At 39.7% G+C, this 16,301-nt stretch overlaps 1 protein-coding gene across 1 annotated transcript in view; it reads left to right on the top strand.

The window, feature by feature from the left end:
- The window catches only part of ARHGEF33 (Rho guanine nucleotide exchange factor 33), a 33,447-nt gene extending 19,998 nt beyond the window's left edge, over positions 1-13,449 (top strand). Inside the window, exons 13-16 of the mRNA XM_032216077.1 lie at positions 799-947; positions 9,379-9,543; positions 10,206-10,953; positions 13,315-13,449. Coding sequence (XP_032071968.1) covers positions 799-947; positions 9,379-9,543; positions 10,206-10,953; positions 13,315-13,449 — 1,197 coding nt within the window. The remainder of the gene's footprint in view (positions 1-798; positions 948-9,378; positions 9,544-10,205; positions 10,954-13,314) is intronic.
- Positions 13,450-16,301: the final 2,852 nt, after the last annotated feature.

The raw sequence follows: 16,301 nt of genomic DNA, 5'->3' as shown, positions 1-16,301 counted from the left end.
TATCAGGGACAGTAGCTAGAAGCAAGTTCCCCATCCCTGTGTTAATGGTTATACATTAGGAAATATCTCAATTCTTCATAGATAATGTGGGTTTTAGAAATACAGGAAGCTACAATATGTTGTGTCGCCTTGCTACAGTGTTTTGGAAGAGGGTCTGTTTTACCATACAACTCTCCATAGCCCTTTCAGAAGACTGTAGAAGGCTGCCTTATATTGAATCAGAACATCAATTCATCTAGCTTGGAACTGTTTGAAGGCTGCCACCCAACCCCATTCTTGTTGTTCCTAGCATCACAAGGCTTCAGACAATAGCATCAAACTTCAGTAGCAAAACTGCTATTTTTTGATAATAAAGTTCTTGTGGGCTTTTTGTAAAAACAAAAGAGCAAACTATATATATTTTGTTCCCTCAACCATACCATAGCAAAACAGTAGGTCAAATAATCTTTATTTGGCCCACTACTCTATCACTGGACAATCAGTGTCCATTTCTCCTATAACTTCCAGATATTAAAAGAACGGAAATTGTGACTTCCAGCCAGCATTGATGTACATTATAGCAACTGGCATTACATGCCCAAGGTTTCATTCAAGATATTTTCCCAGGCTATGAAGAGACTCTATAAGAGCGCAAAACTGAAAACCTTTTCATTCAAAGCAAGTACTTTACTAGTACTTTACTCAGGGAGAAAAAGGGTTTTTTGACCTGGTAATCCATTTAAGGTGAATGTTATGATTTATCTCAAATGAACTGAGAAGATGTTGAAATTTAATTCTGATTTCCTCCTTTTGTACTAGAACATCCTGAAGTATACTGAGCAAGAGCACCCAGATTATTATCTTCTTCTTGTCTGTGTTCAGCGCCTGCGAGTATTCATTTCTCATTACAGTCTTCTCTTCCAGTGCAATGAAGATCTGCTAATACAGAAACGAAAGAAACTGAGAAAGTGAGTTTGATGCCGGAGTGTAGCCTTTTTGTGCATTTTTATGAAGCTTTCTTTCCAAGAGCAAAAGATGTTTATATAGTATCTCTCTTCTCCTTTGAGCTTCTCAACTGATCTGAGAGAGAGTTTGATTGAATGACTGGACCAGAATCATCCTGAGACTTACAGAGTGAATTTTAACCTGATTTTCCTAGCTCCTAGTTGATTGCTACACTGCAGAATCTGAGAGTAGCAATACTGCGCTTTGTTGGCTGTTCCCAATAGCAATAGCAGTAGCAGTTAGACTTATATACCGCTTCATAGGGCTTTCAGCCCTCTCTAAGCGGTTTAGAGAGTTGGCATATCGCCCCCACAGTCTGGGTCCTCATTTTACCCACCTCGGAAGGGTGGAAGGCTGAGTCAACCCTGAGCCGGTGAGATTTGAACAGCTGAACTGCTGAACTAGCAGTCAGCTGAAGTGGCCTGCAGTACTGCACTCTATCCACTGCGCCACCTCGGCTTCTTAATAGAATGCATGAAGTAGTGGGGGAAGCATTAGCACTATTGTGGGTAATCACAGTTCCCTTTAAAAAGGCATAAAAACATTCCATAACCTGATTATGTAAAGAACAACCTGGCTGTCTTTGTTATTCTCAATCTCTTGCAAGTGCTCTTGCTCCCACTATAAAAGCAGTGGAGGCCTGTTGTGGCCCTCCAGTTGCAAGCGGAGCTGGTGGCAGACTCAGACAGTGAGGAGGTTGGGGAGGAACGTGGGCCAATGCTGGAGTCTGGGGAAGGATCTGATGAATGCTTTGTGTTGGATGCAGAGATAGAGGCAGGGCCATCCAACATTTCCCAGCCACCGGAGAGGCAGCTGCCTTTGGAAGCTGATATGAGTGAGGAGGAAGAACAGCTGGGGGTTGTTCCAGATGCATGCATACACAGAGCAGTTAGAAGAGGTGAGCAATGGAGGGCAAGGAGTCGACTCGGGAAGCAACGCATACATGGACACTGAATGGCCCCTTCCTGGCTGGGGAATAAATAGAAGGAAAAGGGAGTTGTTGTCGTAGGAGACAACAGTTCATATTTCTGAAGATTTTGCTCATTGTGTTTTGTGCCACAAAGACTGTTTGCCAGAACTTAATTTGCAACCTTTCGGCTGGGAGCTCATGGCCTTGCAATTATTGCAAGGAACTGATAAGGTTTGTAGTTAACTCCTTGAAGGACTATTGCCTGGACTTTTCAGTGGGTGAATGCAATTCACAAGAGGTAAATAAAGAGGGGCTTTTTTGTGACAAGGAGTCTATTTTTTGCTTTTGCTAAGACTGGATCAGAACAAAGCCCAGGATAATGGGACTAATGAAGACACAGCTCTTCTTTTTTTTTTAAAAAAAAGAATTTTTTATTTTTGGTTAAACAGACAAACACAACACAAAAAAAAAAAATAATAATAATCTTTCGTTACATATTGTAGAAGTGTGTCGATTGGTTACAAATAGCTTTCGTGAATCTCTTCCAGTTATTACTTATCATATCACATTATATATTTTAAATCAAAAATATTTATATATCTTACTATCAACATCCCACAATTCTCATTTGACTATAATTGTTGTAACGTCCTTTTGCATAAAATAATCCAAAATTGAAAAACACAACCACATAATGACATTTCATTAATTATTTCTAACATCATCCAATAACATTACACCTTTATAACATGTTCTAAGTAAGAATTAATTATGATTGATAACAAAATTTCTAATCCTCTTTTCCAAGTCGCTACTATTTGTATCCCAATACCTTTTATTGAGCCAGGACATATATATATTGTTAAGTATACCCCTTGTCATTTCATCGTTATTATTATAATTGTTATTTATTAATAGAAAATCATTTGCTAATTATATCAGGTTTCCTCTCATCAAACCAACACATGTGTGTACCTTGTTATCATTATCAATTATTTATTTAACATATCACTCTAAAGATTACTAAATTACTAATCACTAATATTGTAGAAGTGTGTCGATTGGTTACAAATAACTTTCATGCATCTCTTCCACAGTCATTGCTTATAATTCAAATCACATTATGTATTTTAAATCAAAAATCTTTATATATCTTACTATTAACATACCATGCTTCTCATTTGACTGTAGTTGTTTTAACATCCTTTTACATGAAATAATCCAAAATTAAAAAACACAAGGACATAGTAGCATTTCATTAATTATTTCTAATATCATCTAATAACATTATCCCTTTATCGCATGTTCTAAATAAAAATTAATTATGTTTGATAACAAGGTTTCTGATTCTCCTTTCCAAATCACTGTTTACAATTTATATCCCAATTCCTTTTATTAAACCAGTACATGTATATATTGTTCACTATATCCCTTGTCATTTCATTGTTATTGTTATAGATATTATTTATTAACAAAAATTCATTTGCTATTTATATACAATTTCCTCTCATCAAACCAACACATGTATGTACTTTATTATCCTTATCAATTATTTATTTAACAGAGCACTCTAGAAATTACTAAATTACTAATAACTAATTACTAAAATTAACTAATTTTTTATTATCAACTTTCATATATCAACCTGTATCCTGTAAGACTGTAATAATACAGTCTTATTTCTTTTGTCATTTATGGAATTGATCTTCTATTTATTTCCTTAATAAATTTTTTGTGGACTTCTCTCCACAGCTTGTTGCTTGTAGCATCACTTAAGTAATCTCGATGCCCTCCATCTGCTATTTTAATCCGGTTATCTTTGGTTGTCAATCATGTTCTGAGAAGTTCTCTCTCCTTAAATCCATCGTTTTTCCTCCTTTTTCTTCTTCCATGCCTTGAAATCCGGGGTATAGTTCCTGTCGATCTAATTCCCTTTTCCATACTTCCCTTTTTCCACTTTCAACCACGTTCACTCCACTGGTAAAATAATCAGTTGTCTTGTCTTTATAATCATTTTCCCCTTCAATTTTTGGGACTCTGACTCCATCATTTTTTTGCTATTATAAACTCTATTTTTTCCATCTTCTTCTCAATTCTCTCTGTTATTTCTAATAATTCCAGCCAAGATGTTTTGCAAAGTTATTGTTTCTTTTGAATATTGTGCCATTTTGACAAGCTAGTAGATACTGCCACTCTGGCTTTCAAGGCTTCTTATATTAAATTAGCTTAAACACAAGTTCATTTATAATCTTCAAAAAAGAAGGTTCTGTTTCTCTCCCACTGCCAGTAAGACTCTCAAAGTGCACCTGTAAGAACAATTTGTGCCCTTGCTTCTTATCACTTTCTATAAACAAGTTGCCAAGCCTCGAGATACAAAGTCAGTGAGATCAAAAGGAAAAGGGACAGTGCATTGTTTCAAAAACTCAAGCCTCCAGCCTCCAAGTGGCAGTATTGCTTCCCACTCTCTAATGTTATTTCAAACTTAAAAGAAACAGTTCTCAAATAGAATTAATAGCAAGTAATAAAAGTTCTTGTTGAAATAAAGAAGATTTTAATTAATAGGTTAAAAATAAAAATAAAGAAATAGAAGAAGAAAAACTGATCCGTTCTCTTTAAAAAAAAAAAGTTGCAAGCACTTCAATCCACAAAGTAAAATTAAACACACTATCCAAAGCAATCCAATATAGGTTAATCTCGCCGCTTATTTTCTTCTGCTTTTGGATTTAATGTAACTTTTAAAAAAAATTGGGGGGGCAGTCTTTTCCAAAACAAAGTTTCCTCACCAGATGGACACACTTTCTTTTTTTTTTAATCAAAGATTCTTTTATTACATTTTCATTTTCCTTTATACAATCACTTAAATACTGTGCAGTTAAAAAAAAAAGAAGCAATAAACAACTCATAACACTTCTATCCTACATACACCCTTCCTTCTACCCCTCCAACTTTCATTTCTCCCTTCCAACAATCCCCTCTTCTACTTCCCCTCCCCCTCAGCCATTCCTTTCTCCCCTTCCCACCATCTCACCCTCCTTACATTCCCTTCTCACTCCCTCTTAATTCCCCCCTCTTCTTTCCCTCTACACCTCGCTTCGGTGTATTTCTAGTATTCATTGGTCTATTTGTTTTGTACTAAAACAAAAGAAAAATAAAAGGAAAAGAAAGAAGAAAAGAAAAAAAAAGAAAAAGAAAGCAACAGTATCCAAGTGCATTCATTGTTCTGAAAATTGAGTCTATATTTCCACCCTCCCCCCCACCCACCCCCAGGGGCTTCCTGGGAGGGGGCTTCCTGGGAGGAGCTTGCTGGTGGAGGCAGCAAAAAATCAGCTGCCTCCGAATTCCTGGCTACGTACCTGTTTAGAGGATCTTCCATCTGACGTCTTATCAGGTTTTCTTATCCTTCAGGCAAGAAGGAAAGAAGAAACTGTTTTGCTGGCAAATGCTCTTCGATTTTTGCAGCTTTTGTGCTTGCAAGGAAAGGGGGGCTAGCCCAAGGCAGAACGGCTGTCCGTGCTGGGAACTTCAAACTGCCTTGTGCAGGACAAAGTAGGTCTCCCCCACTCTGCTCAAAGTTTTGTTTGATTTAATCTTATCACGAGCTGAATCCGTTTCCGTGGACAATAATTGTTTATCAACATTTTAGCTTCTTTTCTTTTTCTCCTCCGAAAAATTATTTACTTAGAGGCTTTTAAAATGGCGCCGAGCGGGCTGGTTTCTCCGGTAATAATGAATACTTTTTGTTAATTCTCACAAGAATTCACAAGAATTCAAAACAAAAGAGATTGCTTATCATATGTTTTGGTTTCACAATAGGCCAGCAGAAGCTTTTTAATTAGTTTCATTTCTACAAGAATTTTACTCCTTCATTAACCTTGCTTATCTGGAAGTTAAATGGTGATGAATCTGCTGAACGGTCTTGTTACAATGTTTACTCACTGAAAGTTTTGCCAAGCCTTAAACTTCAAAATAAAAGGGGAACTCAGCCTCTTTACTTAAAGCTGCATATTCAGGCAATAGAGTTTTATTAACTGCAGGCAGATAAATTTTGAAATGGCTTCAAAACCAAATATTAACTTGAAGTTGTAAATTTTTTTCTTATTACTATTCAAAATACCAGCTTCAATTTTGTAAAAGGCTTTCTTATCCAGCTGCGTTACAAGATGGCGATTTTATAGCTTCTGCGTTTGATATATGACACACTCAATCAGCTCTATTCTCCTGAAGACTTCTCCTTATTAACTGTTAAAAGTCTATAAATAGTATCCCATTTAAAACCGAGGGGAGCAGAGACTTTGTTTGTTTGCTTGTTTGTTTGTGCGTTTTTTATAATGGCTCCCAAATCAAAGCAGTCTAAGCATTTCCTTAATAATACATCTCAAGAAATTGTTACAAAATCGCTGCCCTTGCCTCCCACGCCCTCTACTGGAGATCTCTTAACGCAAGAATTTCTTTTTGAAACCCTTAAAGAGTTCAGACAGGAAATTAAACAACTTTTATCGGACTTATATGATAAACTGGACGCCAAGATTGCTCAAACAAGGGAAGATATGATCAGAGTTATGACTGCTATGACAGACTATGTTTCTGAAATGGAGGACAAATTGGAACTTTTGGAAAAAGCTAATTCTAATTTGACATCTAAAATTCAAACGTTACAACAGGAAGTTGAAAATGCTCAAAAACAACTCGTTATGATAAATTACAATAAGACTGCGTTTGCAATAAGAGTCAGAGGATTGCGTGAAAAGGAACAGGAGAATTTGAAACAGACATTTTTTGAGGCTTTCAGACGTTCGGTGGGAAGTCCGGGATTTAACTTTGATTGGCAGATTCAAAAAATTTATCGCCAGAACTCGTGTGTAGCAAAACAACGACAGCTTCCGAGGGACATAATTATATATTTCACCACAAGAGAATCCAGAAATGCGATAATACAGAAGTTCTACAATAACAGGCTGCGAATCGATGGACAGGACTTGATTTTTTTAAAGAAATACCATCTCAAATATTAAGAGCAAGGAGAGACTACACTTTCTTAACTGAAAAATTCAGAGCTTCTCAGATACAATCTAAATGGGAAGTGCCATCTGGTATCACAGTCACATTTGAGAACCAAAAATATCGTCTCAATTCTGTTTGCGAAGCCCGAGACTTTTACTACAAAACTCTGAAGGCGGGACTTCCTGATTCACCCGGACTTGGAGAAAGACAAGGAGAAGGAGAAGATAAGCAGCGGGACACGTGGCTACAAGGCGGAGGGTGTTGCTTTCCCCTTCCGGAAGGGCAGAAGAGTAAAGAATAAAGATCCAGCTATGCCTTTAAAATACTTCTTAAATTTTTAATTTGAATAAAATTTCAGGACTCCTGTCTGGTATAAAATGACAAAGCTGTATACCGATGAAGAGATATTGAGACTGAAAGAAGCGGTGCTGAATTTGGACATATATTGTATGGGACTTATATAAGACTTGTTTGAATCTTAATTTAAACTGCGCATGATCTATTCTTTGGGGCGAGGAGAGCGGAGATTGTAGTTTTCTTGGATTGTGGTTTGGGATGAATGGAGTCGGGTGGTGTGGGGTAGATGGAAGGGTAGTGAAAGTTCAATTAGATTACCTTGATCCAGAATGTAAGCTGATTTTTGTATAAATTGTTATTTGAATACAAGGTTAAGAAAGATTATCTGGAGAGTCTACACGAGGGTGGAGTAAATATGAGAGGAGCAATGGATGAGGATAAAATATATATGCGGACATGGGTAAAGGCAGGATGGGAGGTATAGAATTTATATGCGGAAGCAGGTAAAGACATTGTTTAAGATTTTAAAAATAATGAGAAGCTGAGTTTAATGTTAGAGAGTATATTGACTTCTCTTTCTTGGGGGGGGGTTCCCCCCCCCTTTTTTTTTTTTTTTTTTTTTTTTTTTTTTTTTTGTTTTTTTTTTTTTTTTTTTTTTTATTTTGTAACTTCTAATCTATTTGGTTTCAATATACTCCAGACTTTGCTTGATAAAGAACAATGCCGGGAATGGGACCTGGGAAGTCGGAAGGGGGTCAGGGATGGACACACTTTCTCTTTACGCTTCCCTTCTGTTCCGGAGCCATTCCAACTTCATCAGCCTGGGGCTAGCCTTTTTGTCGCCAGCTTGAAGAACTTCTCTTTAGGAGCCATGGTGGCACAGTAGTTAGAATGTAATATTGCAGGTTAACTTTGCTCACAGGCTGGAGTTTGAGCCTGAGCAGCTCAAAGTTGCCTCATCCTTCCATCCTTCCGAGATTGGTAAAATGAGGATCCAGATTGTTGGGGGCAATATATTCACATTTGTAAACCATTTAGAATGCTATAAAGGACTGTGAAGCAGTGTATAATTCTACTTGCTATTGCTATTTCTCCATGATGGCAACTGACTTGCGGAATTCCTTCCTCTTCAATACCAGTGTGATCTTTTAAGTTTCTTTATTACATTGCCTTTACAGAGCCATTATTTTTTTCCTTTTAATTGTTTTATTCCTTTGGAATCTTTGAAAAAAGAATAATACTATAAATTATTTGGAATTATTTATAATATGTACAGAAATATATGAAGGAATAATAGAAATTTGATATTGTTCTATTTTAAGAAAAGCCTGGTGCATGTTCTGCATGGATAATGAAAATTAAAAAGTGCCACTACTATTCCCTACACCTGGGATTATTTCTGCAGCCAAAATTGTTAAAAAAAAACATAAATGAAAAATCAGGTGGATCTGCTATCTACGTTGCAAGAACTGGATCCTTTTTTAGGTTTTTTTCCACGTGTTAATATTTCACTTGGAGATTCATCATATTGTTTCAGTTATAATTTAATGACATTTCTTGAAAAAGCAGGGTCAGTTCTTGAACTTCCAAAAGAGCTTGTTAGATATCAGACCGAGTTTAATTTCTGTTTGTTTTGCTATTATAGTATCGGTACTGCTGATATTTACATAGTTTTGTTAATGAGCATGAAGTATTTTTGTGGTAGATTGATATGGGGCTTGGGAATATAAAGTAAACTTACATGTAGATTTCTTAGAAGAATATGGTAATTTGCAGTAGATCGGAGAAAGAAGCTCATAATACATTCAGAATTCTTTAATTCTTTTTGTGTTTCTTTTGCCCCAGGCTCTGGTTGCTGGAACTTGGTATTCTGGTACCAAATATGAATTTTATAAGCCTGTTTTCTCCCTATGATATATGCAATGTATTTTCCTTAGTTGTTTGGCCTGCATATGAGTTAAAAATCTATTTGTGTTAATGAAAGAGGAAGTTGCTTGTGATCTAGATATTTATCATATTTCTAATCCTTACATGGGACTTTAGATCAGTGATAATGGTTTTCAAGCATTATCGATATGAAACTATCTGTTGCTGAAAATGCAAGGGTAGTTCCTTGCTAACTAGAAAAACTGGTGTGGTTGCATTCTAGTTGAACTCACAGTCGTATTACATGTCTGTTTTACTAGATCTTCCTTCATAAAGTTATATAAAGGTCTCGCCACTCAGTGTCCCAGCAGCGGACAAGCAGCATCTCCAACACCAAGTGCAGCTTCCTTTCACAATAGTGGAATCCATTCTGAAGAGACAGTGCATCCATTCCCATCAGCCTCTGTTTCTGGAACAACTGCTATGTGAGTACAAAGATAGCATCAGAAGATAATGATTCAGGAATGTACATTATAGCATCATCTTCAGCTTCTTTATTCTTATCTATTCTTATGTTTTGCAAACTTTTTGGTGCAATATATTTCACAATTCTTTCAGATTTTGTTCACAGATAACTCAATCTAAGATAGTAAAAAGAAATATACATTATTTAATAATATACATTATTATTATTTAAGGAGCCGAGGTGGCGCAGTGGTTAGGGTGCAGTACTGCAGGCCACTTCAGCTGACTGTTATCTGCAGTTCAGCGGTTCTAATCTCACCGGCTCAAGGTTGACTCAGCCTTCCATCCTTCCGAGGTGGGTGAAATGAGGACCCAGACTGTGGGGGCGATATGCTGACTCTGTAAACCGCTTAGAGAGGGCTGAAAGCCCTATGAAGCGGTATATAAGTCTAACTGCTATTATTCTCCAAATCCTTGTGAATTATTCATATTAGAAAATAAATATTAGCAAGTTGCTTGTGGGGGGGGGGGACACCTCTTAATTTACTTGAATGGCAAGGAGCTCCCAGAAAATTGTTAATCCAATCATCCAAAATGGAGCTTTCATCTCTTTTGGGGGAGAGGAGGAACACTGTGTTTGCTTCATCTTGTTTACCTGTAATTCTCTTACCACTCTTTTAAGGCATTTGATGTCACACATAAAAAAGGGTCAACAAGAAATGGCAAACATCCCAGGGAAACCATGTGAGTGGGAAGCTGATGGAAGAAAGCATGGCAGACCAGAGAGTGCTTTAATTCCATCTCAGTTCAATGAGGAGGACTTGAAGACTCTGGCGGCTTCTCTGCAGCCTGTTGCAGATATGGAGTTCAATGCTACTTCATCGGATATGAAAGAAAACCAGGAGAAATCTCACAAAGCTACCATGGAGCTTCTCCAAGACAGCAGAAGCTTTACTTCTGATTTTGAAGATTTTGAATACCAAGGAAATACATATTCCATTCCTGGACTCTATGAGAAAGAACCTCTGGCTATCCTTCAATCTTGCTCACCAGCCTCTTCTGAATCTAGCATTGACATCTGCTTCTTGCGACCTGTGAACTTCACAAAGGAACCAGAGAAGGCACAGCGCACTTTGCAATTGCTTCCCAAGAGCAGTGATCTAGAGCACATTGGCAGCAGCACCTCCAAGCGTGAGGCTTTTCGGAGCAAGGGCAAACAACTGAGTCAATCCTTGAAGGAGTTTCCCCGGAGTGGGTCTGAAGGCATCAGCACAAGGCTATATAGCACAAGGAGCAGCAGTGGGAGTCGGCTGTCCAACTTGCAGGAGAGAGGCTTCCAGCCCCATGAGGCCTCTGCCACCTCCAGGAGCTCCCACTGGAACTACTTTCCTCCACAGCGAGGAGTGGGTGAAAAGCAAAGCTTTGTAGAAGTAAGGAGAGCAAAAGGCCAGGGCAAACCCACTTCCCACCAGGGTCTGAGAAACACGTAAGCGGGCTACTGACTCAAAGGCAAAGACGGGAGGGGTCAGGGTGGTGTCCCTCAGGGATATCATCCAGTTAGTCCTTTTTGGCTAGTAGTTGCATGAACCCTGCGTTTGGAGTACTAGTTGAAAGCAGTCTCCAGAGTATCTTCCTGCCTCTGCCTAGATCAGAGGCGTCCAACCATAACAACTTTAAGACTTAAGGACTCCAACCCCCATGCTGATTGGGGAATTCTAGGAATTGGAAGTCCACAAGTCTTAAGGTTGCCAAGGTTAGACACCCATTTTCTTGAAGATTATGCTCCATTTTTTCTAAATTTATTTTAAAATGATGCCAAATTAAAGAATGTTTCTAATTCCTTGAATGGTATAGACAGTAATGGTGGGATTACTTCACACAACACCCCTATACATGATAAACTGTGGTTTAGTGATTGAATCTGTTTGCATCTTTATGACAAAGTTAATCATGATTGAATGCACATAGTGTAAGATGAGAAAATACGATTGGCCAATTTATATCTCTACGTGTCTTGAATACAGACTGGGACACCATGAGAAACCAGAATTAGCATTAATAAGAATTGAGAAAGAATTGAGAAAGAGATGCCTGCAAATAAGTTGTACTGTTCAATTTTACGTAGGCTCTTCTAAGGATTTGCTGCTTTAAGATTGATCTTACAGTCTGCTACAAACATCAGCCATGCCTTGACAAATTCATTTGCCTTAGCTTAGATGCTCCTTGCTGCTGCCAGGTGTTTACTGTGACATTGAGGTGAGCCTTTCTAAACCAGATGATTAGATTATAAAGATGAAGAGTTAATAATAGTAGTAACTATTATTAACTATCGAGGAACTATTATTATTATTAATTATTCCAGGGTTGTGCAGGCCTTTGGAGAATATATGTGCAGACAGATACACCTGATTCCTGCCTGCTTTCCTGCTAGAAATGCAGGAGGTAGTCTTGTAGAGAGAAGATAAACTTTGCTGCTCTTGATGAAACAGACTTTTGTGAAGCAATTCCTAGTCTTTAAACTAGATTTGGTTCCTATGACCTTTTAGGAACATTGACAATTGCAGTTACACTAGTCCCGGGGTGGTGAACCTATGACACGGGTGCCACAGGTGGCACACAGAGCCATTTGTCAGGGCACGTGAGGCATTGCCCTGTCAGCTGGCCAGTGTGCATGTGCGTTCTGGCCAGCTGAGTTCAGCCTTTTTTAAAGCAATTTTTTGCCCTCCCCAGGCTCCAGAGGCTTTACAGGAGCATGGGGAGGGCAAAAACAGCCTCCCCCGCCAGCCCAAAAACCATCTTCCCTGGCCCCTCCCCCAGGCCCCAAAAGCGCAAAAAAACGGCCCTACAGGCAAACCTGAAGTTCAGGAACGGACTTCCAGTTTGCCCATAGGGCCAGTTTAAGCCCTCCAGAGCCTTCAGGGGCCTTCCGGAGGCTTCCCTGAAGGCTCCAGACAAAAAAAGACCTAACGGACAAACTGGAAGACACAGTGTCTTCCAGTTTGCTCATAGGGCTGTTTTTAGTCCTCCAAAGCCTTCAGCCTCCTGAAGGTCCCTGAAGGCTCTAGAGGACTAAAAACAGCCCTATGAGCAAACCGGAAGTGACTTCCAGTTTGCTCATAGGGTTGTTTTTCATCCTGTGGAGCCTTCAGGGAAACCTCCTGAAGGTCCCTGAAGGCTCCGGAGGACTAAAAATGGCTCCTGACAAATGGCTCCGTGTGCCACCTGTGGCACGCGTGCCATAGGTTCACCATCCCGGGTACTAGTGTAATTGCAATTGTCAATGTTCCTAAAAGGCCCTGAAGCCTCCAGAGAGCCCCTGCGGGGGGGGGAGCTATTTTTGCCCTCCCCAGGCTTCTATAAAGCCTCTGGCGTCTGGGGAGGGCAAAAAAAGCATGCCAAAAATGGGGGGGAGGAGTGCCTGTCATGCGTGCTGGGGGTGTGTCGCACATTGCATTATGCCTGTGGCACGCCCACGCACAACCCCCCTGCACTCCCCCTGCTTATGGCACACGAGCCAAAAAAAGGTTCGCCATCACTGCACTAGTCTCTAACAGACTGTTCTTCAGCCCTTTTTATCCAAATTCTCAAATATTGGATTCTTGTGATGTGTAGCAGTCTTCATTGTGCCAAGTGGGCTCCTGGGAACTGTGATTTGCCAGCATTTATAGACTAAAAGGTTTCTTACTGTTACTTCATAAGTTTTAAAACAAACTTTAAAGGTTTCCTACAGAGGTTTATTTTCTCAACTGCTTTTGTTCCACTGAATGAGAATATATTTTTTCCTTTTTTAGGATATGCATTTAGAAGATATCCGATTCTCTTGCAGAGATGACAATGAGCAAACGTCTTTCAGCAGTCATCCGACACGGCAAGAACAAAAAAGAAGCTTTCGCAGTTCCTTTCGCAAACTTTTTAAAAAGAAATGAGTTATTCAAAGAAAAATAAATTTGCCAACATTTATTTACTCCTGTTATGCAGAAGGGCTACTTAGCATTGCATTAACATTCATGCTAATTTATTGGTTCTGAATTGTTAATGCAAAACTTTAGAGACTTGTGGGTTATCACAACTTTTAGCAACTAAACTTCAGGCAGGATTTACCTTGCATGCTATACAACAGCTAGAGTGTGTAAAAGTGCACGTTATTTGGTTCTATATCATCTTTACATTAAGCATTCAAGGTGGTTATTCAGTGCTCCTATATGAACTGGTTTCATAGGAAACTTCCCGTGTCTCCAAATATTCATCAGCTCATCAATGGACATCTCCTTCCATTATCCATTTTTAATATTGTGAAAAATGTAGCACAATTCTTGATTCGCCTCTTAAAAGTAGCTTAAGTTACTATTTAACCATTTTACTCAGAACATTGTATAATAGGAATGCTTATAGTTTATTTAAGTGATCTAGAAATAAAAAGTATCTAGATTACAAGATTCTAAACCAAATGATTAGGTTTTCCCCCCATAAACAGGAAAATGGTGCTAGACTCATATGTACATTTTAAATTGGTATAGATTATATTTTACTTCAAAGTATGTTTTAGGTTATTGCTTCCATTTTGCTTCAAATGAAATTGGCCCTAAAATACAGGGCTCATTTGGTCAGCAAATTCAACTGAATATTGTTTGTGTGATTGCCTCATTATTATCAGTATGCGGACGATACGCAGCTGTATCTGTCCGCCCCGTGCCAACTCAGTGAAGCGGTTGACGTGATGTGCCAGTGCCTCGAGGCTGTTAGGGACTGGATGGGGGTTAACAAGCTTGTACTCAATCCGGATAAGACCGAGTGGCTGGTGTGTTTTCCTCCTACTAATTGGCCAAGTGTTCCATCTCTCAGGCTGGGGGGTCAAACAGTACGCCCCTCAGACAGGGTTCGCAACTTGGGAGTCCTCCTGGACCCACAGCTGACTTTTGAACACCACTTGTCGGCTGTGACCAGGGGGGCATTTGCCCAGGTTCGCCTGGTGCACCAGTTGCGTCCCTACCTGAACTGGGAGGCCCTCACAACAGTCACTCGTGCCCTTGTGACCTCTAGACTGGACTACTGCAACGTGCTCTACATGGGGCAGCCCTTGAAGAGCATTCGGAGACTTCAGCTTGTCCAGAATGCAGCCGCGCGAGCGATCGTGGGTGCACCTCAGTTCACCCACGTAACACCTATCCTCCGCGAGCTGCACTGGCTGCCTATTGGTCTCCGGATACCCTTCAAGGCGCTAGTCGTCACTTATAAAGCCCTTCATGGTATTGGACCTGGGTACTTGAGAGACCGCCTGCTGCCAATCACCTCCACTAGACCGATTAGATCCCATAGATTAGGCCTCCTCCGAATTCCATCCGCCGGCCAAGGTCGACTGGCAACCACCCGGAGGAGAGCCTTCTCTGTGGCTGCTCCGACCCTCTGGAACGAACTCCCCGTGGAGATTCGAACCCTCACCACCCTCCAGGCCTTCCGCAAAGCCCTTAAAGCTTGGCTGTTCCGACAGGCCTGGGGCTAAAGAGCTGTTGCCCTGGTCTCGAATGGTATGACTGTTGTGTGTTTTTAAATTATGCATTGTTATGTTTTGTTTTATTTTTTTTGTCTGTACTCCCTTCCCTAATTTGAATTGTGAGCCGCCCTGAGTCCCCTTCGGGGGAAAAGGGCGGCATACAAATATAATCAATCAATCAATCAATCAATCAATCAATTAGTTTTTTATAACTTAAAAAGACTAATAATCGGACAAAAATCCAAACCACCTAAACATGATTGAATACTTATACAATGGATAGTGAAAGCTGGAATAGTTTTTAAAAAGTGGGAAATGTGGAAAAAACAGTTCAATATCTTCCTTGAGCTAATAACCAACAATATATTCACCAGAAACATTTAATCAGGAAGAGATTGCTGCTCATCTAGAAAACCGGGGTAACAATCAGGATTATCCTTTCAGAATATAATATAAAAATTCCAAACCATAGATAGATGAAATTCTCTACAGGGATGAAAATATTTTATTTACTGTATTTTTCGGAGTATAAGACGCACCTTTTTTCGTCTAAAAAAAGGCTGAAAATCGGGGTGCGTCTTATACACAGAATACAGCATTTTTTTGTCTCCTGAAGCCCGACCCCTTCACCAAAATGGCCATGCATACCCTTATGGAGGCTTTCAGAGATCTCCTGGGGGCTGGGGAGGGCACAAATGCGTGAAAAACGGGCCATTTTTTGCCCCCCCCCCAGTAGCACTCTATAAGCCTCCATAAGGCTATGCGTGCAATTTTTTTCACAAAACAACGGCTCGTTTTCTCAAAAAATGGGCTGTTTGGGGGAGGCTTGCAGAGTGCAACCCCCTCCCCCCTTCGGAAAGCTGTTTAGTTAGTGTGGTTGATGAGAATTACATTGGTCAAGTGCTGTGCCAGCAGAAACAAAGTTTTAGGTGCTGCAGGTTGTCAGCGATTTCCTTCTCCAGCACATGGATAAATACACGTGGAAACATCTCCCTACCTACCTACTCTCTCTCCCTACCTACCTACTGTATTTCTCTCTCTCTCTCCGTCTACCTATATACCTATCTACCTACTCTCTCTTTCCTCCTATCTACTTTATTTCTCTATCTTTCTCTCTCTATCCCACTACCTACCAACCTACCTATCTCCAACACCAGCAGATGACATGGCTCCCCAAATCAACACAGACTGTGGAAACTTCACACTGGACTTCAAGCATCTTGCAGTGTGTGTCTCTCCATTCTTCCTCCATACTCTGGGTCCTTGGTTTCCAAATGAGATGCAAAA

Source organism: Thamnophis elegans, chromosome 4 (genome assembly GCF_009769535.1).
Source record: "Thamnophis elegans isolate rThaEle1 chromosome 4, rThaEle1.pri, whole genome shotgun sequence".
Classification (NCBI taxonomy): Eukaryota; Metazoa; Chordata; class Lepidosauria; order Squamata; family Colubridae; genus Thamnophis; species Thamnophis elegans.
Note: the sequence above shows the minus strand (reverse complement) of the source record. Positions and strands in the feature narration are given on the sequence as shown.